The 21,100-nt window shown below is 34.9% G+C and overlaps 3 protein-coding genes and 1 long non-coding RNA gene across 6 annotated transcripts; 3 read left to right on the forward strand and 1 right to left on the reverse strand.

Annotated features, from left to right (window-relative positions):
- The first annotated feature begins 532 nt into the window (after nt 1-532).
- Nucleotides 533-12,186, forward strand: LOC145816712 (uncharacterized). 3 transcript variants are annotated; one of them, XR_014358800.1, is made up of 4 exons: nt 533-1,666; nt 1,820-2,076; nt 11,109-11,360; nt 11,936-12,186. It is a non-coding gene; the product is annotated as an uncharacterized LOC145816712 (long non-coding RNA). The 3 variants fall into 3 exon arrangements; XR_014358801.1 differs by having other exon boundaries at nt 1,824-2,076; XR_014358799.1 differs by lacking the exon at nt 533-1,666 and having other exon boundaries at nt 1,777-2,076.
- On the forward strand, nt 5,552-6,168 carry LOC145816760 (uncharacterized). Its single transcript, XM_082912712.1, has 3 exons — nt 5,552-5,779; nt 5,861-5,938; nt 6,034-6,168. Exons 1-3 carry the CDS (start codon nt 5,684-5,686, stop codon nt 6,121-6,123), a joined length of 264 nt encoding a protein of 87 aa, XP_082768838.1. The 5' UTR covers nt 5,552-5,683; the 3' UTR covers nt 6,124-6,168.
- A 675-nt stretch (nt 12,187-12,861) lies between the features above and the next one.
- Nucleotides 12,862-16,723, reverse strand: LOC114297035 (uncharacterized). The gene is made up of 4 exons (XM_082912703.1): nt 16,679-16,723; nt 14,734-14,778; nt 13,156-13,308; nt 12,862-13,089 (listed from the first exon to the last, which is right to left on the reverse strand). The coding sequence occupies exons 1-4, from the start codon at nt 16,721-16,723 to the stop codon at nt 12,862-12,864; spliced, it is 471 nt and encodes a 156-aa protein (XP_082768829.1).
- A 495-nt stretch (nt 16,724-17,218) lies between these two features.
- LOC114297024 (rhodanese-like domain-containing protein 9, chloroplastic) lies at nt 17,219-20,087 on the forward strand. Its single transcript, XM_028241376.2, has 6 exons — nt 17,219-17,531; nt 18,219-18,475; nt 18,603-18,753; nt 19,502-19,587; nt 19,672-19,776; nt 19,886-20,087. The coding sequence occupies exons 1-6, from the start codon at nt 17,482-17,484 to the stop codon at nt 19,954-19,956; spliced, it is 720 nt and encodes a 239-aa protein (XP_028097177.1). The 5' UTR covers nt 17,219-17,481; the 3' UTR covers nt 19,957-20,087.
- The last annotated feature ends 1,013 nt before the right edge of the window (nt 20,088-21,100 follow it).

Genomic DNA, 21,100 nt, shown 5'->3' on the forward strand with positions numbered 1-21,100 from the left:
CTCTCCTTCTCTCTCTATATCTCTTATTCATCTCTTTTTGCTGTCTTTCTCTCTCTCTCTCTCTCTCTCTCTCTCTCTCTCTCTCTCGCTCATCTTGTTTCTCTTTTTATTTTTATTTTTATTTCTCTCTCTTTTTCACTCATCTCTCTCAAAAAATGAGTTTACGTTGGGTTTTAAATAAAAATCTAAAAATTTGACTAACAATATTTTTTTAATTAATTATTTTTTCAAAAAAAATTTTAATTAATTTTTTAAATAATTTTTTTTTTCAATTAAAATGTGTATGATCTCAATGTCATAAATAATAAAAAAATAAATATAAATATTTTAGGCCTGGATAAACATGTATTTTAGTTTATGTTTTCAATTTTCTTTAAATATTTTGTTCAAACGCATTTGTAATTTACATTTTTCTAAAAATAAACAAAAATCAATTTATAAAATTTTTGTAAACATAAATTAAAAATATAAATGTTATCAAACCTACCTTAAATTTTCATATGAGCCAGTTATGCTTGATGTGACGAAAAAAAAAAAGCCCAAAATCTGTTTCCCGCTCATTCCCCCCGTCCCCCCCCAACCAAAAATCCCCAAATCTCAAATCCCTAATTTTTTAATCAAAAATCCCCATCTCTCTCTTTCGCGACTGTGAGCACGGCAAACGATGGAGTCGAGCGACGGGGTTAAGGAGCCTCACTCTTTTGTTTCTCACTCCGTTGGCTTTCCCTCTGTTGCTCTCATTCCAGTGGCGTAGAAGCTGCTCAGGGACCACCGCAGCGATTAATAGTAGGCTCGAAGCTTTTAGCTTCAAGAACATCGATCCGCTCAGATTCGCATGATTGAAGAGACTCTCTGATTCGCTGGTGTTCCTAGTGCGGTCTAATTTCTCATATCTTTCTGTCTATCTGAATATATTTTGATGATTTCATTTGATTTCATTTCATTTAAATAAACAGGACATTCTTATATTTTGCAATTGTTTTGTTGAATCCACGATGGAATGCGAAGGTGATTACATCTGTGGCGGGTGGATTTTTGACCAAGGCCAGTTACAATTCTACTGAGAAAATTTTGAGCTTTGCTAAGTTGTTCAACGATGAACTCACACTGGATAATATTAGCAGGTTGAGCTTTAGTATCATTGATTGTGCATTATGCTGTATCCTAGCTATTTTATGTAGGTTTACTATCATACCACCATGAGTATGGGTGGCCTTTTTAATTTTATGGTGTAAAAGATCTGGGTGAGTTCGGACACAGTTAAGATTGGGCTGTCTGGTCTATCTTCGTAAATCTCACAGCTTGTTTTGAGGTTGACTTGAACTTTTTGACCTGCTTGTGCTCTAGTTTCAATTTATGACTTAGATGATTATTTTTCCTCAACTTGGAAGAAAGATATTGTGGATTTATTCTCATAAATTGTAGTGTCCTTGGAATAGTTTAAGCCCCTTGAAATGAGACTTCTAGAATTCACAAAAGTTGTGCTAGAAAGTGGTGTGGGGCCGTAGAGGTTTGGATGAAACATGTACTTCTTGCTTCCCATTTCTTGCATGTTCATTGAATTTGCTGTCTATCAAGAGTTTTACTTTCTATTATGAATTGATATATTAGCTTTTTATTCAGGCACATGTATTGTCGAAGCAAAAGAACCTTGAGAAAGAAGAAGGTAGGTTTGTAAAAGTGGCAATTTTTTTAATAACTAGTTACTGCTTTATATTTTTCATGCTTTAGGTGATACTGATAATAAGAGTGCTTCTCCTATTGTTTTTTTTTTTTGGTCCTACAGTTGTCCTCATTATGAATGATCAAATTCGGGAAGAAAGGCAAGAAAAAACCAAGGAACTTTTGGAAAGGTCACAAGGAGTAAGCGACTCAAGGATGTGACAGATGTTGCCTGATTCTGAGGATGTTAACCAACTAGTTGGTGATCGCTTGCATGGGATGTCGAATGGTGTTACGTCCCTTGCATCTTTATTTAGAGAATCCATGGTGAAATTCTATTTGTCTTTGAAATCTCAAAGCCAAGTTCCACTAGTTGTAGTGATTACCCTTGTTATGATTCTTCTGCTGATGCAGGTAAATACTTCTTAACTTTCATGAGTTTCTTTCCAATTTACATTCAAGGTAATTGGGTTAAGTTATTCTTTCATTTGAATTAGGAATTTGGTTCATTTTGCTTATGATGATAGTTGTTCTTATTATGGTTGAGGGGTGATCCATTTTTGGATTTCTTGTTAGAGACAATCCAAGATGCTTTACTGCTGAAGTGTTTATATAGTCTTAATTTATTCATTCGCGCCATTGTTGTTGTTCCATGGTGGTTATTTAAACCATCTTGCTAAATGATAGGGTATGTTTTCTGTTTTATCTCAACCATTACCTGCAAATTTGTTTATGAGTTTGAATTTTGATTTTTCGTGCAATGATACATGACTTAAATGGCATAGAGTAGTATGTTGATTTGTCATAGAATTCAATTTTAAAAATTTCTGTTGTTTAGTATTATGTTAAAAATTCAAGCCATTTACATATCAATATCAATTCAAAATTCAATTCTTCTTGTTTTTGAATAAATTTTAATGTGTTGGTTATATATTAATGTTATGATATCAGTCTAGAAAGGAATTATCTTTGAAAGTTTTAGTATTCCTTTAATGCTATTATAAATTGATGGACATGACTGGATCATATCTGCAATGTGTGCAAGAAAGTCCATCTTGCCCCATAAGATAATATTTATTGGAAATTATTTTATCCTTGCTATCACTACAAGAAATATCTGTTTTGGAGGCGTTTTTTTAATGGCGTTTTTGAAAATGTCACTGTTTCAAATATTTAATGACATTTTGTAAACGTCACCTTTTCGTTTAATCAAAACGGCGCCGTTTCATGAATAGAAGACGCTTCTGAACGCCTTCAAATGGTGTTGTCCCACGCGCTCTTTATCTCCGTCTTTTCAACCTTTATTTTGAATATAATAAGCTATTTTGATCTGATAAGCGAAAATGAAAATCTCGAGCTCTCTCTCTTTGCGCTGTCTAAGATCTTTCAAAATCGAAGTCACAGCCATTTCGAAGATCTTACATCGGTGATTCATCAGAGCCATTTCGAAGTTCTCTCTCAAAATCGATTCAGATCGGTGAGCTCTACTGCTGTCTAAACCCTAATGATCTCAAAGATTCAGATCGGTGAATCGATTCAGATCGGTGAGCTTCACTGCTGTCTAAACCCTAATAATCTCAGGGATTCAGCTCGGTGATTCAGAGATTCAGCATGGTCTCAACGAAACAGATTGGTGATTCATCAGAGCCATTTCAAAGTTCTCTCTCGAAATCGAAATCGAAGTTCATCTCAGCAATTTAGATCGGTGAGCTCCACTGTCTCTGTCTCTCTCTCTGTCTCTGTCTCTGTCTCTCTCTCAAGCTGAACTGATGGTGCAATGTCGATTTGGTTATTGAAATCAATCCTGTGAATTCTATGAATGGTTTTGATATTTGAATGTTGATGTCCTGTTGTTTCTTCTCACTGAACGTGCTAATTGTTTGTTGGTTCATAGTTTGTTTCTGAAAATATTTCATTTTATGCTGCTTTTGAATGGTTTTGATATCCTTTATGCTTGTTCAGTATGGCTGTTATTCTCTAGTTGGGATTTCAGAAGTGACAAACCTGCACGATCACACCAACACAAATTAGTGTTATGTTCAGATCATGGATTTATCAAGTGGAAAGTAAAAAAAAAAAAAAAAAGTCTTATTTCACTTCAGTTTCTTCTTGACTTTTCCCACCACAAGTCAATGATCGAAATATAGCCCAAGGAAAAAGCTGTTAAAATTGATTGTAGGATCTTAGGCTTGTGGCAAGAAATTTCTGATAAACTTGTTCTCTAGGAATAAGAAGCTCTGTTTCATCAACTGTTAGGACAATAGGATGATGAGTGTTTGTTTTTACCATGAATGCTCTTTCTTTTCAAAGCTATCTGCTATGTAAATATACCAAATATCTACGATTTTTCCCTTTCAAGTAATGATGTGGCTATGAATTATTTTAATGGCACCCCACGTTTTTCTCTATCTACATGCTTGTATTGCATGTTCATTGAAGCCATCAGTTGACTGGATTGCAGCTTCAGACCTTGGAGATGAAACTGCAAAATTGGCATTGGGCCTTTACTAGTTGTATGTTGGATATTCTATCAAATGTTTTTGAGGACAATGTGTTATTTCATTGTTCCTTGTGTAGGCACCAGAAGATCATGCTACTGCATGAGAGGCATTGAAGGTAAGTTTTATGGAATCTCTCTCTTCTTCTTTTTTGCCTTAGTTTTTTGGTGTGTGGCATCTTTTTTTTGTTCTTATATTTTTCTTCCCAATAGGTCACACATCTTCAATAATTTGTTTGTATTTAAATGGGAACTCTCTTGTTTTGCGAATCACATTATTTAAAACATAGTTTACATAACATGAAAAACCAAGTTTTTAAAGACCTTCTAGACCAGATCATTGGTTGAATTTTTTGTTGACTGATTGTGTGTTGACTCTGGTTGCATATATGGTTCAAGATGCACATGATATACAGGTGGCATTCATGTAGTTGGGTCATGGGAATTGTTGCCTTGAGCCTTACTCAATATGTGAATTTTGTAGAGTCTTTTGATATCAGAGGTGATATATATGCCTTTATTTTTTCGTGTGTGTCTTTTCCTGATTTGTTTTGTTTTGTTTTGTTTTTTCTTCTTTTTCTACATGAGTGGCATCCCCATTGATTTTTTTTTTCTAATACATTTTTTTTTAAAGACAAGAAATTTTAGCTCTCCTTAAGAATAGAATAATTAAGAAGAAATGGATTTTGAAATAGGAAACTAGTTCTATGTGGATGAGGTGACCAGTTGTACAAAAAAGTGGAAAAGTATCAAGATGGTTGTGTGATTGCACGATTCCTATTAAGTTGAACATGTGAATTGAGGAGTAATTTGATCCATGTGGAGGGTGATTAAAAAAAAAATTGAGGAAAACCGAGGAGAACCTGAGATGTGGTGATAAGAAATAACATGATTAACTTAAATTTAATTGAGGATATAACTTCAAATAGAATCAATTGGAGGAAATAATTGACCCCAAATAATTGGGATATTGATTTGTTGAGTTGAGTACTTTTCAGAAGAAACAAAGAATATACACACACCTCACATAATTTGTCTCTATTTACATTATTTATTTTCATGATTACAGAAGAACATTATTGGGAATTTTCTAACCTCTTTGTATTCGTTGTTGGCTATATGGCCAAATCTTCTGATTTTCCTCTTTCCCAGCAGTCTTCTGATTTGTTTGGAATTTGGTATAAATAGGTTTGTGATTGTTTCACTGTTTCATGTTTCTTCCGTTCACGCCATGTTATTTTTTATACCAGGATACATGTTATCTATAGATGCATGTTTTTCTTACTTCCTTTTATTTTTATTATATTTTTAATCTTTTTGATAGTTGAGTGTTGAGCATACTATTTGTTCAAACCTAAGCAATGACCATCTTGATTGTTCTTAAGCTAGTATTGAGTAGGACTGCCATTAATTTTTTAGTTAGAACATTTTCACCAAATCATACAAATTTGGTTACCCAAACATTTTCAGAATGCAGCATGTGTCTTAGTTCCTGGTGGATTTGGAGATCGTGGTGTGAAAGGAATGATGCTAGCTGCAAAGTATGCCAGAGAAAATAAAGTTCCATATCTTGGGATTTGCTTGACCATGCAGATTTCTGTTATTGAGTATGCTAGATCTGTAAGTGACTTTCCTTCCAATAGATTGACATGTTTCATGTGACAGACCATGTACTAACCTTATTTTCATCACATGTTTTAGGTTTTGGGTTGGGAAAAGGCAAATAGTACAGAATTTGACAACGAGACACCCAATCCTGTTGTAATTTTCATGCCAGAGGTGCTTGCATTGTATTGCATTTTTTTGAGCTACTCCTTTGCAAGAAACACTGGTTATAGCAAATTAATAACCATCATCTTTCTATTTTTATACAGGGTTCAAGAACACATATGGGAAGCACAATGAGACTGGGGTGTCGCGAAACGCCGTTTCAGACTCCTGATTGTATCACTGCAAAACTGTAAGAGATATCAATGCTCCATTTAATAATTTCCAAAAGTGAACCCAACATCCCTAGGAGGAGTGATAATTTCTTTTGTTCCTCCGTTTGTGAACCATTTTGCAAAGTTTAACATTTAGCTTCTTTAACAGATATCAGACGGTGTAACCACAATCTTAATTTGATAGAGTTTGTCCTTCTTTCCATAATATGTTAAGAGTTTGCCTCCATATGGAGTTTGCATTCTTCATATATTTGTACGAATTTTTCTTCCTTGCAGCTTCTATTGATGAAGAGAGGAGGGAATGTGATATATGCTGGACCTCTCGGTCGCCATTCTCACAAGCTTGTTGAATATTTTGAGGTCAGTTTTCATTTTCCTCCATAGCTAGTTTCTAAAGAGTCATCTATTATCAATTTGAAAGTTCGAAATATGATGAATCAATACCTTCTCCTGAAGGCTGTTCCAGGGGGTTCCTAAGATTACTGAGGGTTACAATCTAGCTACTTGGATGTTGGACGTCAGCTCTACTTCAGTTGAGGCACAACTTGATGTTGACTTTGCAGAAATTTATGCCAATTCTGGCCTCTACCAGTATGTTTATAGACAGTACTGAGTCCTTTACACTTTATCACTGTCTCTCTCTCTCATTGTCCGAGTGCGTGCTGATATTTCTCATGATTTTCTTTTCCAAGAGAAATCAGGAACTTATCAAGGAACTAAGCACTCCAGCACCAGGTACCAATGACCTCTACTTCCCTACCAAATACTCGCAATCCTTACTAACTCAATGCTTGGCTTGCTTCTAGAAACAACACTGGTCATATTGGAGGAACTCACAGTACAATGCTATCAGATTCTTCATGACAATTATCATCGGTATTATTTTTGGTGTTATCTTCTTGGGCAAAGGAAGCAAAATGCAAGTCTATAATTTTGGCATTTACACTCTAGTTATCACATTTGTGGTAATTATTATTATTATTATCAATTGACGTCAATACTAACATGAAGATCAATTGTATAATTTTTGGTCAACAGACACCAACAACAAGACTTGCTTAATCTGCTTGGAGCTACCTATTCTGCTGTCCTTTTCCTTGGAGCCTCCAATGCTAATGCGGTGCAAATTGTTGTAGCAGTTGAGAGAACAGTATTTTACCGTGAAAGGGCAGCTAGGATGTATTCAGAGTTGCCTTACGCATTTGCTCAGGTAAAGGATAAAAGACATTACATCACATCTCTCTCTTCTTTTCGCTAAGAAGAATGTGTATATATGGTCTCCCACATCCAATATTTACACGGTACTTTTTCTATTACAGGTGGCCATAGAAACAATTTATGTTGTAATTCAGACCTTTATCTATGCTTTTCTCCTTTACTCGATGATTGGCTTTGAATGGACAGCAGTCAAGTTCTTCTATTTCTACTACTTCATATTCATGTGCTTTACCTACTTCTCCATGTATGGAATGATGGTTGTGGCTTTGACTCCTAACCATCAAATTGCGGCTATTGTCATGTCCTTCTTCTTCAGTTTTTGGAACTTGTTCTCTGGTTTCCTCATCCCCAGGCCGATATGTATCTATAACGTGAAATACTACTTTCAGCGTCACATATATACCTGTATGAGGAGTTTTGTTATTGTTTTTGTCATACCACATATATCTTTTTACTTGAAATCATGTCATTATTATCATAATTATGACACTTGTGCTCTCTAGACACATAAACGTTGTCTTTTTTCATATATATATATATATATATATATTCTTTAATTTTATAATAAATTATATTAGCCTCTCTTAAAGTTTAACAAAAACACACTAATAATTTAGAAAAATCTGGGTATGTAATCTAAGCATCAATTTACTTTAAAATCTTATTGGATTCAAATCAGTGGCGACTCCAGGTTTTTATAAGGATGGGGTTCACTCCAAAAACTTAAGTTCCCCAATTTTTATGAGAAAAAAAAATTAAACTAATTAAAATTTAAACTTCTTCAACTTCAAGTAAAATAAACTTTTAATAAAATACTAGTGTCTTAACAAATCAAAAAAATATGTAAGCTTCTACAATTACATTCAATGAGGTGCCATTTTTTGAAATTTTTGCATGATAAATTCATTGTCAATAGTGTCAAACACATCATTTTCTATATATATTATCAAGCAATCATTCAACCATTGATTTGTTGGGGTCAATTGATTATTAAGTAAAACATTTACCATTAAAAAAAAAAAAAATCAAAAGCTTTTGGCAAGCTGATGGGGAGATGGCTCCCCATCAGTTGCTTGGTAGAGTCTGCCATGATTCAAATTGTTTGATTATTCTTTGAGTATTTATTTTCTATTGTGACTGTACAAAATGCTTTAATTACAGAACTTGCACTTGCTTGTCCTGTCCTTATACTGAAAATTGGGTAAGCATTGAATCTTGTTGCACATCCTACTACAGTATTCTTCCATATTTTTTTTCTTCATGAATTGCTAGTGGCATTCAAGTTTTTGAGACATTTATTTATGTACAACGAGTGATGGGCATGCTTACTCTTCTATACCAATGCTGTAGATTTTCCATTTGTACCCAATGTTTATTCATGCAGAGGCATAAGGCTTTATTTGCTCAGAAACTATTGTTGGGTGATTTTAATCTATAGAGGAATTTGAAACCTTGTAAACCATTCTCCAACCAAATTTTAATGTCTCATAAAATTCTACATGTTCAAGCATCTCTTGGAAGAAAAAAAGAAGGAAAAATTAGTTGGGAAAGTGGAAGGGTTATGTGGATTCACATTAAGATTTTCTCAAGTATATTCCTTGTTTTGTTGGTCCAAACCATCTGCCTGTACTTGTGGTTGAAGTGATATTGGTGTGTTTAATGCTTGTAATTTTATCATCTCAGTGTTGATTCCTCTTTTTTTTTTTTCCCATAAAAATGGAGTCAAAAACAAAAGGAACCCACCTCCTCACAAAAGGGAAGTAGAATTTGGAGAAAACAAAGAAAAATTGAACATTTAGGGTTTCAGATTTATTTTAGTGCTTTTAGATGGCTACATGATTTTGTTAGACTGCTATTGGACATGTTTCAATTGATGCCGAAACCTGTATCATAGCTAGATAGGGGCACTTTAAATTTTACATATACATGTGTGTGTGTGTGTGTGTGTGTGTGTGTGTGTGTTTATGTATTTCATAGGTAACAGAGACGTAATAAGGCTAATTCTTTTATGTGTATTTCATAGGTAACAGAGACCACATGGTGGGTTGGGTTAAGTCACGGTTCCGCAGCCTTCTTGTTAAGGTTAGTGTCTTGATCTCATTTTAGATTATTAACTTCTTGTTGATAACTACTGTGATTGTTTAGGCAACTACATTTGTATTCTCTGTACTTACTGGTTGTGTGGTAAATTTGTCCTTGTTAACACCTATTTTGGTGAATGCTTGGTAGGTGACAGCACAAGATGTGTCAACCATGCTGAGATGTGAACAAAGGACCATCATCTTCCTTATAGAACCCAGGAATTTTTGTTTCTTAGTAGATGCTTTCATAGTACTTGTATGTATAATTAGTTTGAATTGCATCTTTTGTGCCGATTTGTTTTGTAATAACTTTCAACTTACCACTAGGTTAACTTTATTTCATCTTGGAATTGAAATATTTTTGCGTATTGAGAAGCATGAATTGATCTAGTATTATGTTTGCCTAAATTTAGTCAATATATTGTATATTTTTCATCTTTATAAAAGGGATTTTTTTTGGGTTAAATCTCACAGAATTAGCACAATTTATTATTAATTTTTTTTAAAAAAATGAAGTTATAACGGCGTTTTTAAACGCCACTGTAGAATACTAACGGTTATATTTTTAAAATAAAAATGATCTATCACGGCGTTTTTAAAACGTCGCTAAATGTGGAGTGACGTCATTGCATCATTCTGAAGCACATTTAGCGGCGTTTTTTAAAACGCCGCCTATACTGATATAGCGACGCTTTTAAAGCGTCATAAAGTTACAGCGACGGCCGCATCTTTGGCGTTTGGTACTAAACGTCACAAAAACAATTAGCGGCGTTTTTGATAGCTATAGCGGCGTTTTTTAAACGCCACTAAAAGCTTAATTTCCAGCAGTGTATTTGGAAATATACCTTGTTTAGACAGTGAAATATATTGAGGATGTCTTAGGAGCGCACTTGATGTAAATAGTCTTTCAATATTTTAATAATAAGTATTGCCATAATGCTAGAATAAGTTGTTGAACATGACTGGAAATCTGTGGTGTGTGCAAGAAAGTCCATCTTGCCTCTTAGTTAATATTGATTGGAATTTAGTTTGTCCTTGTTGTTTGAAAATATACCTGGTTTAGTTTGGGGGTGAAGTATATTGAGGATGTCTTAAATATGTTCACACACGAAGAGTGTAACCCTTATATGTAGGGTAAAAATGAGCCGGGCCAAACCAATTAGTGGGTTCCTCATTAGTTTCAGTGAATTCCTACTTCATTTGATCTTGGCTTGAGCTGGATTAGTTGGATTCTATCTAGTCCCAGAGTGCTTCTTAGATTGTTAAGTTGAGTTCATGTTGAACTGAACAAATTAATGAGCTTCAAACATGAGAATTACAAAAATAGTTATCTTAATATTTTTTTAACCTTTTTCCCCCTATTAGTTATTGTACGGCAGCTGCCATGTTGCACATGTAGGACAAATTTGCTTGGTGAGACTAGTTTTTTTCTTTTTATGTGCTCCATTCTGTCTTTGAGCTGGTTACCAGGATTTAATTTTCCCACCTATCCGTATCCATTTTCCTTGTTCAAGATTATCAGTGACCATTTATAATTACTATTACTATATTATTACTATTTCAATTTTTGCTCATGTTTATTTAACTGTTTTTCATGACATTTTTTATAGAAGGAAAAAAACTAACTATTGTTACTTCTCCATATTGCTTAAACTTTTTCTTATGCTCAAACTTAGGACTTGTTTTTGGTTTCCTCATTTGCTGCAGCTAAGCATAGTCATGCTCCTAAGTAGACCTCAAGAAGTCCAATTGATTCCTCAACCCGATTACATGAGTACCATGTGTAGTTTAAGCGAACGAATGCCTGAAACGATGGCTTGGATGGAGAAGTGGATTGACCATCTCAAGGACGAAATGCATGTGATCGAGACCTTGCTAGAAAAGATGCAGCACGAGCACACATTCTTGAAAGCTCAACTGAAAGATCTAGAGTACTTTAGAAGGCAGCAAAGATGATAGGTAACTGTATATATGCCCATTCTTCATTATGCCGATAAATGTTCATTTGATTTTCATTTGTTTTTTTTATTATTTTAAATTCAATTTGTAAATCTGCAAGATACATTTCAATCTAGAAGATGAGAAAATTGATGTTAAGCTTGTGCTAATCACAAGTTGTGTACAACATTGCTGGCCTGGCCTTGCATTTTAGAAGTTGGCATTTGTGCTTGTGAGATTATGCTTGTGGACTCAGGACAACCTTGTTACTTGTATTTGTTTCTATAATATATATACACATTCCAAGGTCTTGTTTGCTATTGCATTATGGAATTTTCAAATTCTAGCGTTGTCCACTGAAAGATAGTAGACAATTGCAAATTACATCAAAACCCAATGCAACATTGTGAAACGATAAGTTGCGTGGACACAAATTTGGAATCTCTCGTAATAATTTTTTTTCTTTTTATATTTTTGGTGGGGAAAAAAAAAGAAGATAAAGGCATTATTTAGTAGTTAATTTTTTATGTTTTTCTGTAATTAAAATACTAACACCATTATATTGTCATTAATTATTTTTATTTTGTTATTTTCAGAAATTTCCTGAGTAGCAGTTTACTTCTTGTGGAATGCGAGCGTGTAAAGATTATGACCAACTTTTATTTTTGTAACCCACGGAAGAATAATGATGAAAACTTTTGGTTTTGATTTACGTTATTTAGATTTGTGAACAACATTATGTATGTATTATGCGACATTATATAGTGGGATAATTTTTATTGTTATGAATTTTTATTTGTGTATTGTTATGAATGGAACAACATTATGAATTTTCATTATCTGCCAACTTTTGTTTATGTATGTATTTATATTATTATGTAATTATTGGTTTTTTTTATAGTTATTTTTCATTTAATATAGGTTTTTTTTCATATTTTTAATAATTTTAATATAGTTTTTTTTTTTTTTTTTTTTGAGACGGTAGCACACACACCGTCTCAAAAAGAAAATTGAACCAGGGTTTTTTGCGACGACAGCTTTACTGTCGCAAAAGGTAGGGGAATTGGTTAAAAAGTAGGGCCTTTATCGATGGTGTTATTGCCGTCGCCAATAGTCCTTTAGCGACGGCATCAGTTGCTGTCTCAAATAAACTTTTAGCGACGGTATTTTTGCCGTCGCAAAAAACCCTTTTAGCGACGGCAACACAATGCTGTCTCCAAAAAACCCAGATTTTCACCCGTTATTTGCGACAGAATTTTTTCGTCGCAAAAAAGGCATTCTGCCGTCGTCGCTAAAAACCTTTTGCAACCCCCTTTGTTGCGACCCCTCACTTGCCGTCACAAAAAAGCCACTTACCGTCGCAAAAAACCTTTTGAGACGGCGTTTGGGGTATTTGCGACGGCGTTTTAGCAAGTGCCCATGTATAGTTATCCTCCTTCTCATACTGGAGGTATGCAAATGTAATTGAAAAGGTCATGTTTGTTGATGTCACACCTACAATCTCCAGAAGGGGCAACCGATATCAATTGGTCTTATAAGTACAATCCATCAACAATACCTTTGGAAATGCACGTAACAAATTCAAACTAGTAGGATGTGCAAAGAACAAATCAGTCACTGTCTCAGTATCTGCACGGCTCCTATGCCACTCAATGTACTTGTTCATCGCTAACTGACCTAATAGTTGTTGCATTTGAGATTTCCCAACTTTCTCAGCAACTTTATACCTATGACGTGCATTGTAAATTGTCTTCATTATGGAAGCATTTGCATCATCACGTTGTTTCAATGTAACCAATATCTCACTCGGTCATACCATACTCTTCGACATGTCTACCAACAAAGAGGTTTCCTCATATGACAACCTTCCAGCATAAGAATGACCCTCAAGATATTCTGCAGCAGGATGATTATGGAAACCACAAACAACTATCAAGATCCAGTCATCATTTGTGGCTAATTTTTTGCCCTTCAATAAAAAAAGACATTCACATTTTTTTGTACCAGTCAATCTTGTTTTTTTTTTTTCTTAGGCCTGCTATTTTTTCGAGTGTCCCTATAAGATCCACTCCTCTCACAAGCTAAGCTAAGTCTTGGCTTCCTACCTCGAATACCACCCCCATTTGATTTCTATACAACAATAACGAATCCATTTCTTCTTCCAACTTGACGTGCCCATCGAATTAACTCATCTCGACTCTTGAATATCTGAAATAAATAAATTAAACTAACTAATTATTGCACATAAAAAAGGTACATTATTTGTAAAAACAATCAAAGACTCACCTCATGAGTAACAAATTCATTACTATAATCCATTACAAGTTCTGAATCAACCTACTGCCTCTAGTCGAAGCATCACCCTGAAAACACATGTGAATGTAATTTCAAAATTGAAAAAATGATGTTCATTTCATGTCACGACCCAAACTCGCCCCTAAAAGTTTGATCCATGACTGGCCTGTGCATAGGCCTTAAAACAAAATTTTACGAATATTTATTCATTTACGGGGCCTTAAGCGGAAGCAAATACCAATATAAAGATAATGCCCATTGAGCTTGTGCATACATGGCGACTTCAATAAATTTAAACATTTAAATACACTTCTATATTTACATATACAATCACATAACTTATATAGATCTCACACGCACACTTATATAAGACTCCATAAATTACATAGCTCCCAGTAATCAAAATTAAGGCCTCGACACGGAGGCGTACCCCAGGCGGCTTGACAGACAGGTGGATCTCAATACAATTCTAGTGTCAATCCCCGATGGTTCAGCTACACAAATATACGTAAAAACGGAGTGAGCAAGGCTCAGTGAATAATAGTAGGTAAGGGATTTAAATGAATAAACATGAATTATAGCGCATATAGGCACATAAGTCACATGTTTGACCTTGTTCTGTAAACATTTCCTTAACGGCCTTGGGCCCAATATATATACAAAATGGTCTCAGGCCCAACATATTATACAGAATGGCCTCAGGTCCAATATATTATACAGAATGGCCTCAGGCCCACATCTCGACAGTTGTCCACACATTGGAGGGTAGGTAGAACATCGACATGTGCACTACCTCCCTTGGCCTCTGGCCATGAATAATAATCGATTTGAATCATATTAGGGTCGGTGAGACATCGACATGTCATCACTTCCTTCAGTCTTAGAGTTGTCCACACTCTGTGGCTTATATCTGAACGGCTTTGGGCCCATCACTAGCACAGCAGAACGACCTCCGGTCCTTAAGGATATCATTGCTCAATAACGCACATAAGTTTTCCAGTTATTCACCATAAAGAAACATAGCTACTTATGCATAACAGAATGCCATCGATAACTATTAACAGTAAATGAAACAGAACATTGCACTACTATTACTCACAGTGATGGACCTCCGGTAGCAATGGGACGATGTCCTCGTCTTGACCTACAAAAACAATGCACATAGTATAATATAAGGATATAATCAATCTCTTTCTTGTTCTTTAATCAATAAGTCATTGTGGTTTTAAACTCATTAGTCTTCAATAGGTCATAACCTGTGTCTCAGAAAATAAGAAGAATCGAAAGGAAAATGGTTTAGAAAAAGAAATGGTATTAAACCGGTAGACAGAAAGTGAACAATCTTCACTAATTTAGGCATATCTATTTGTGTACTTAGAATTTGGAAGTGAGACCACTACCATTGGAAACTAGACTTCTGGGGCTTGAATTTAGGCTCAAGATTCACCTAAAACGGAGTCCGGATGCAAAAGATATGCTTATTTGAAGTTGGCTGAACAGGGCTATCCCGCATGTGCGGGAAACTTAGCCGCACGTGCGGGAAACTTAGCCGCACATGCGGGAATTGGGCCACAAGTGCGGGACCACGTGCTTTTTTAGTAGAATTTGGAAATGGATTGCCGCACGTATGGGAAGACCCGCCGCACGTATGGCTCTGGGTCAGTTTTACAGTCCAAAAATGTTGTTTGCTCTAACTCTTGTTCTTTCCATTTCTAAGCTTGGTTTCCAACTCAAATCACCCAAAAACATGTAAAATTGTCCCACAATATGAAAAACTATTATCATTCAAGTGTAATTCCATTTTAAACAAATCATCTTTGCCTCAAGTTCAAGATCAATGCTTTACCTTTCATAGTTTGCAAGTTCCCAAATCATAACTCACAACACACTTGATCCTTACATAACCTTATTCTATGGACAATCTAGGGTTCATTCATATGGTATTTATAAAGTTGAGTTTCAATTATAACCAAAATCGTAGAACCCAAGGTCTCACTTCTTAAATTGAATTCAATTAAATACATACTTAGAACCCTAACTCAAATGGGTTTCAAATCTTCCAATATCACTATAACTTCATGAAATTAATGCATTAAACATAAGAATTCAAGGTAGACTTCCATACCTTTGCCCAATCTTTGTCTTTCTCTTAGCTCTCTTCAATTTCCCAAGCTTCCATGGATGATCTTCTTCCTCTCTCTTCAATCTCTTCAAGTTTATCTTCAAGCTCCCATGAATGGTGAGCTCTCTCTCTCTCTCTCTTAGTGAAGCTTTATCTCTCTTTTGCCCTCTCTTTCTCTCGGTTCCCTTTCCCCTCCCGTAGATATTTTTGGACTCCACTTGATGAGTTCAACAACTCATATAACATATATATACATAAAAGCTTTCCACAAGTAGGGTGGGTCAAACACACCCTTACGAATCGCACAAAATTAAAATTCAATTAAACTTTCTTGATGACTCTAAAAATTATGTTGATCATAAATATGTCATATGTTCTGGTTTCTGAAGCCTCTAAGGCCTTCAATTTCCAGTGCACAGTTGACCACCCAAACATGCATTAACGAATCAGACGAATTAAATTTCCAATTAACTTTCCCAAGTAGCTCTAAAAATTGCCATTAACATATGCAAGTACTCAATCTTGATTTCTGAACCCATAAAGGTTGGTAATTTCAATTTTAAAGTCGTACCTCAACAGATAATGCTTCAATTCAAAGTATATAATCACATTAAAGCACATTAACCCATAGGTAAATAAGAATAATTCCTTATACGCATTTTGGGATTATTACATTTCAACAGTCCCGAAACTAATGGTTTTGTTTGGTTCAACAGTGATGAAAATAAAGATGATATTCGGTTCAACAGTACTAACTATCTACATTAATATTCGAAACCTATGTATTGAACGAAAGGATTATGTTCAGTATTGTATTACCGAGCATAATTCTAACAGTCATCAAACCAGTACCGAACAACTCAAATGAAACAAGAACGACCGAAAACGATCGAGAATGTTAATACAAGACAGATAAACTTACCAATGGAACGCCGGTTTCACTAGAATTGTTGTCCTCGTCCTCCATTGCTCTACACAGTGAAATAAGTGATGAAGTATACATTATACTTGAAGCAAAACTTTCAAGTTCAATAGCGTTGATAATGGTGATAAAGATAACACATTCATGATTGAAGATGATTATGAAAAATAATAGATTTAGGGTTTATGTTAGTTGGCTATGAAAAGTAATAGGTTTAGGGTTTACAAACATGGAATACGTATAGTTGGAGTTGGATGTGGGGGTGAGAGTGGGGGCGGGTGTCCAATATTATAGAGTATTAGTTCTTATTGATATGTGGGTGTTCTATTTAATAATGTCTTTTAATGTAATTTTACTTTAGGGTATAATTGTAATAAAAAAATTATAAAATAAAAAATCTAAAGAATTTTTACCGCTATTAATAGTAGCACTCTTACTTATTAATGGTGTGTCATGAAATGATAACTGGTGTGTAAATAGGCCCTTCCTAATTTTTCCTAATTTTTCATTAAATGTGTGTGCTGATTTTATTTGAAAATAGAATTAGAATCTCTCAATCGAATTCAAAGTAGGCTACAGCTATATTATTATTTAAAAGTTTAATATTAGTAATAATAGTAATGAATAATATCCAATCCGATACATTCACATTGCTACGTGGCAGCAGCCCATTTTGCCTCTTAAATTTCCGGGGCCCCCATTATTCATGGTGGCTACTGCTGGCTGTGAAACAAAGCGCAGTCTCAGACACAGCGAGAGAGAGAGAGAGAGGGAGGGAGTAATCACATCAAAACTCTCTTAAAATGGCAGGGATTATTGGTTGCTGCTGTTCTTCAACACTCTCTTCTCGAAGGTAAAGTTGATTCTTACTCAAACTAATTTCAATTGTACAGTAGAGTCATTCTCAAGAACCCGTGTGTGGTTGAACCAAAAGAAATCACAATGAATCTCACCAAGTAAACATCCACTTTTATGTGTTTTACTGCAAGCATTTGGCTAAGTTAACGTGAGAGTATTCATTCATGAAAAGGATCAAAACATCACAAAATACACAAAACAAGAAAATTTAATGTGTTAATTTCAGAAATTGAAGTAAGGTTGCTCGTATCTTACCTTTCCTAAGTTCCACTTTAGATAGAACCTTGTGCACTGGATCACCCAAATGATTCCATTTTGTTTTCCCATATCACTCAAATAGTTTTTGATGGAATTCAATGCTGAGCTTTACATGTATACTAGCAGATGGGCACACCCACATGGGTGTGCTTGAAATCTGCAGTTATAGGGATTGATGTGTATTTGAATTTGACAGTTACAGAAAGGGTAGTTTAAGAATAAAAGGAATTTGTGACATCCACACCAACAACCCTGTTTGGCTTTAATTGATAATATAGACATATATTATGTGGCTGTGATGTTGGTGATTCTGGTAATGACTGACTCCACTATGTTATTGGACTTGAGCATTCAACACATAGAGAAATGGAATGTTGAATTTACATGTATTTGGGAATAAGAGATTTGGGGATGTCTCTTTCAGCAATTTGCGGACATCTTGGTTTGTATTTGAGAGTCATAGAGGACAGAACATGACAGGGAAACTGAAACCAGTTGGTCGAAGAAATTTGGTAATTAAAGCGGAAGTGAATTATGTTAATGCTGAGGAAGCCAAGGAGCTTGTGGCAGTTGAGGGATATTCAATCCTGGATGTGCGAGACAAAAGACAATATGATCGAGCACATATCAAATCGTGTTATCATGTTCCCATCTTTATCGAAAACAACGACAATGACCTCGGTAAAAAAAAGCCTCTACTTTTTGTATCTAGTTGTGTACCATACCAAGTAATTAATTGTTCATATTTCTTATAAGAAACTTGAAAACTTTCATGCGTTATTGCTGCATGTTTAACTATTTTGTGCAGGCACAATAATAAAGAGGACAGTGCATAATAATTTTTCGGGTTTGTTCTTTGGTTTGGCTTTCACTAAATCCAATCCTGATTTTGTGCAATCTGTAAAGAGCCAGTTTTCACCAGACAGTAAACTGTTGCTTGTCTGTCAGGAAGGACTGAGGTCAGTTTTAGATTTCCTTACTAGCCAATTCTGATAGAATTAAGTTAATAATTGTCGGTGAAATATTATTTTCAGAAACTTTTGGAGGAGGATTGTTGCAATACACACCGGTATTCCTCTACTAAAAGTTGTTAATGAATTGAGTGCTCCATATTGAATTCTTTGGTGTAAGGGGGGACTTCTTATCTAAGAAGGACAAACACGTTTAAGGAAGTGTCGTGTCTGTGTCCAAAAATGTTACACATCAATTCTTATCCATGCTTCGTAGACTTTTAATCCCATGGCTACTACAGCCATATGTACAGGAATAGCATCAGTAGATGGGTTTCTTAAGGAGCCTTAGTGGGAGATTTAAAGAAGTTGTAACAGTCTCTGCAGTATAACAACCTCCTAAGACTGTGTTTGGATCATGGATTTAGATAAGGATTTGGAAAAGGAAAAAGAAAAGGAAAATATGAGTGAAATGTAAATAAAAGTTGTCTATATAATTCGATTTATTTGGTTTCTTCTCATGTATTTTATCTATATATGGTTACTTTTAGATGTCATCACAAATTTTCCCGTCCCCCAAAATTTTCAGAGCTGACAATATCATTATGACACTAAACAAATATATTAGTTACAGTTTACTGAATGTAAAATGGAGTTGAGTGTTCCTTCTGATCCCTCCTTGCTTAACACCTAAATCGCTTTTGCATCATACTGAAATCATTTGACAGCACTATCATTCTTTTTAAATGCTTTTAAGGTCTGCCGGTGCTGCTAACAAGCTGGAAGCTGCTGGTTTCCAGAATATAGCATGCATAACATCAGGGCTTCAGTCGGTAAAACCAGGTCAAATCCAATTCCAACACTTGTATCTGTCACGGCGTGTATACAGTTTGAAAGACAATAAATAAAGTAATAGTTATTTTGCAGGGATATTTGACTCTGTTGGTTCCACTGAGCTAAAAGATGCAGGCAAGGGCGGATTGGTTACAGTTCAAGGCAAGATCTCAGCTGTACTTGGAACTGTACTTATCTGTAAGTTCTTTTTAATTAATACCTCCTGCTAGCTTCCTTCAAGTGTTTCTGAAAATATGAGCTTTGATATTTCTTTTTTATTTGATTCTACTGTCTAATAATACCACAGGCGCATATCTTTTCATAACCTTCTTCCCCGAGCAAGCAGAGAAGCTGCTCCAAATGGCCCCTGCAAGCTAAGCCCTTAGACGGAACCCAAATTTTGCTGTGTTTCTCTTTGTTTATCATGTGATTCGAGGAATTCAAAGTTCGGATATTTACATCAAAAAATTTGTAACTGAAAGAAGATAAATGGGTAATGTTGTTTATTATTTTGGTAGTGCAAGACACCTGATTTAGATTTATTTTTTTTATTTTTTATTTTTGAAATTTTTTGTGTGTGGATGCTACCGTTTGCAAAAAATGTAGAGTAATTGAGAATATGAATGTGTGTTGGTGGCAAATGTACTATTTAATTAGATTGATTAATTTTTTTTTTTTTCCCCTTTCCCAAATAGGCTATGTTAAACTGTAGCAGTCTTAAGCAATAAGTTGTACCAAACAATATTAGTTGTTCGAGTTTATGCAACGAATAGATTTAGAAAAATATTAAGGACTCCAAATGTTTTACCAAATATTCTACCAAATGTCTCACATGCCATGTCGGTCCCATGTGGGCTCTACATCCATGTGAGACATTTGATAGAATTTTTGGTAAAACATTTGGGGTCCCGAACAGTACTCATAGATTTAGGTCTTAACAATGTTTGTCTTATCATTGAACTATTTGTTTGGGGACTAAATATTTTAGTCAAAAAGTCATTATAAGTTGTCATATCATTCTCTTTATTTTTCTACATATTTAAGTAAAAAATTACTAAAATAATATATTCTCAAACGATATATAATGCTTTTTATTAATATATGTATCTATATGTTTCTCATTTACAAGAGCTCTTGCATTGCTTGACCAGATACCAGCAATAATGACTTACTTTTCTCAGTGCTAGTGCAGTGTTGGTTTAAATTACAAAGAAACAGTTTTGTTTTCAAAGGAAGGCGGAGAAATACGTTCTCAAACTGATCATTAATCACTTTTTGTATGAACCAATTTTTGTCCAACTTGACATGGAGGGAGGATGTCTCTACCTCCTTTCACATCCTTACATCTACTTTTATGTAGTGAAGTGCACTCACTGTGGTTCACCCTAATGATGTGAAGAGCGGTAATCAAAGTCACGACTTCCCTGGCAATCATAAACAAGTTTGCAAAATTTGAACACTCAGGGAAAGATGATAGATGCTTTACTAAGGGGGAATGCAAAAGCACTGTAACAACAGGACT

This window comes from Camellia sinensis, unplaced genomic scaffold, assembly GCF_055761805.1.
Source record: "Camellia sinensis isolate YWXY unplaced genomic scaffold, ASM5576180v1 Unanchor4, whole genome shotgun sequence".
Lineage (NCBI taxonomy): Eukaryota > Viridiplantae > Streptophyta > Magnoliopsida > Ericales > Theaceae > Camellia > Camellia sinensis.

Excerpts from the sequence above, each read along its gene's own strand:
- LOC145816760 (XM_082912712.1), top strand. The coding sequence starts at position 5,684 with ATGATGCTAGCTGCAAAGTATGCCAGAGAAAATAAAGTTCCATATCTT. Across the intron at positions 5,780-5,860 it reads TTATTGAGTATGCTAGATCT|GTTTTGGGTTGGGAAAAGGC; the intron begins GTAAGTGACTTT and ends CACATGTTTTAG. Across the intron at positions 5,939-6,033 it reads TTGTAATTTTCATGCCAGAG|GGTTCAAGAACACATATGGG; the intron begins GTGCTTGCATTG and ends ATTTTTATACAG.
- LOC114297035 (XM_082912703.1), bottom strand. The coding sequence starts at position 16,723 with ATGGAGGACGAGGACAACAATTCTAGTGAAACCGGCGTTCCATTG. Across the intron at positions 14,779-16,678 it reads GTGAAACCGGCGTTCCATTG|GTCAAGACGAGGACATCGTC; the intron begins GTAAGTTTATCT and ends TTGTTTTTGTAG. Across the intron at positions 13,090-13,155 it reads TAGACATGTCGAAGAGTATG|ACAATTTACAATGCACGTCA; the intron begins GTATGACCGAGT and ends TCCATAATGAAG.
- LOC114297024 (XM_028241376.2), top strand. The coding sequence starts at position 17,482 with ATGGCAGGGATTATTGGTTGCTGCTGTTCTTCAACACTCTCTTCTCGA. Across the intron at positions 18,754-19,501 it reads GTCTGTCAGGAAGGACTGAG|GTCTGCCGGTGCTGCTAACA; the intron begins GTCAGTTTTAGA and ends AATGCTTTTAAG. Across the intron at positions 19,777-19,885 it reads ACTTGGAACTGTACTTATCT|GCGCATATCTTTTCATAACC; the intron begins GTAAGTTCTTTT and ends ATAATACCACAG.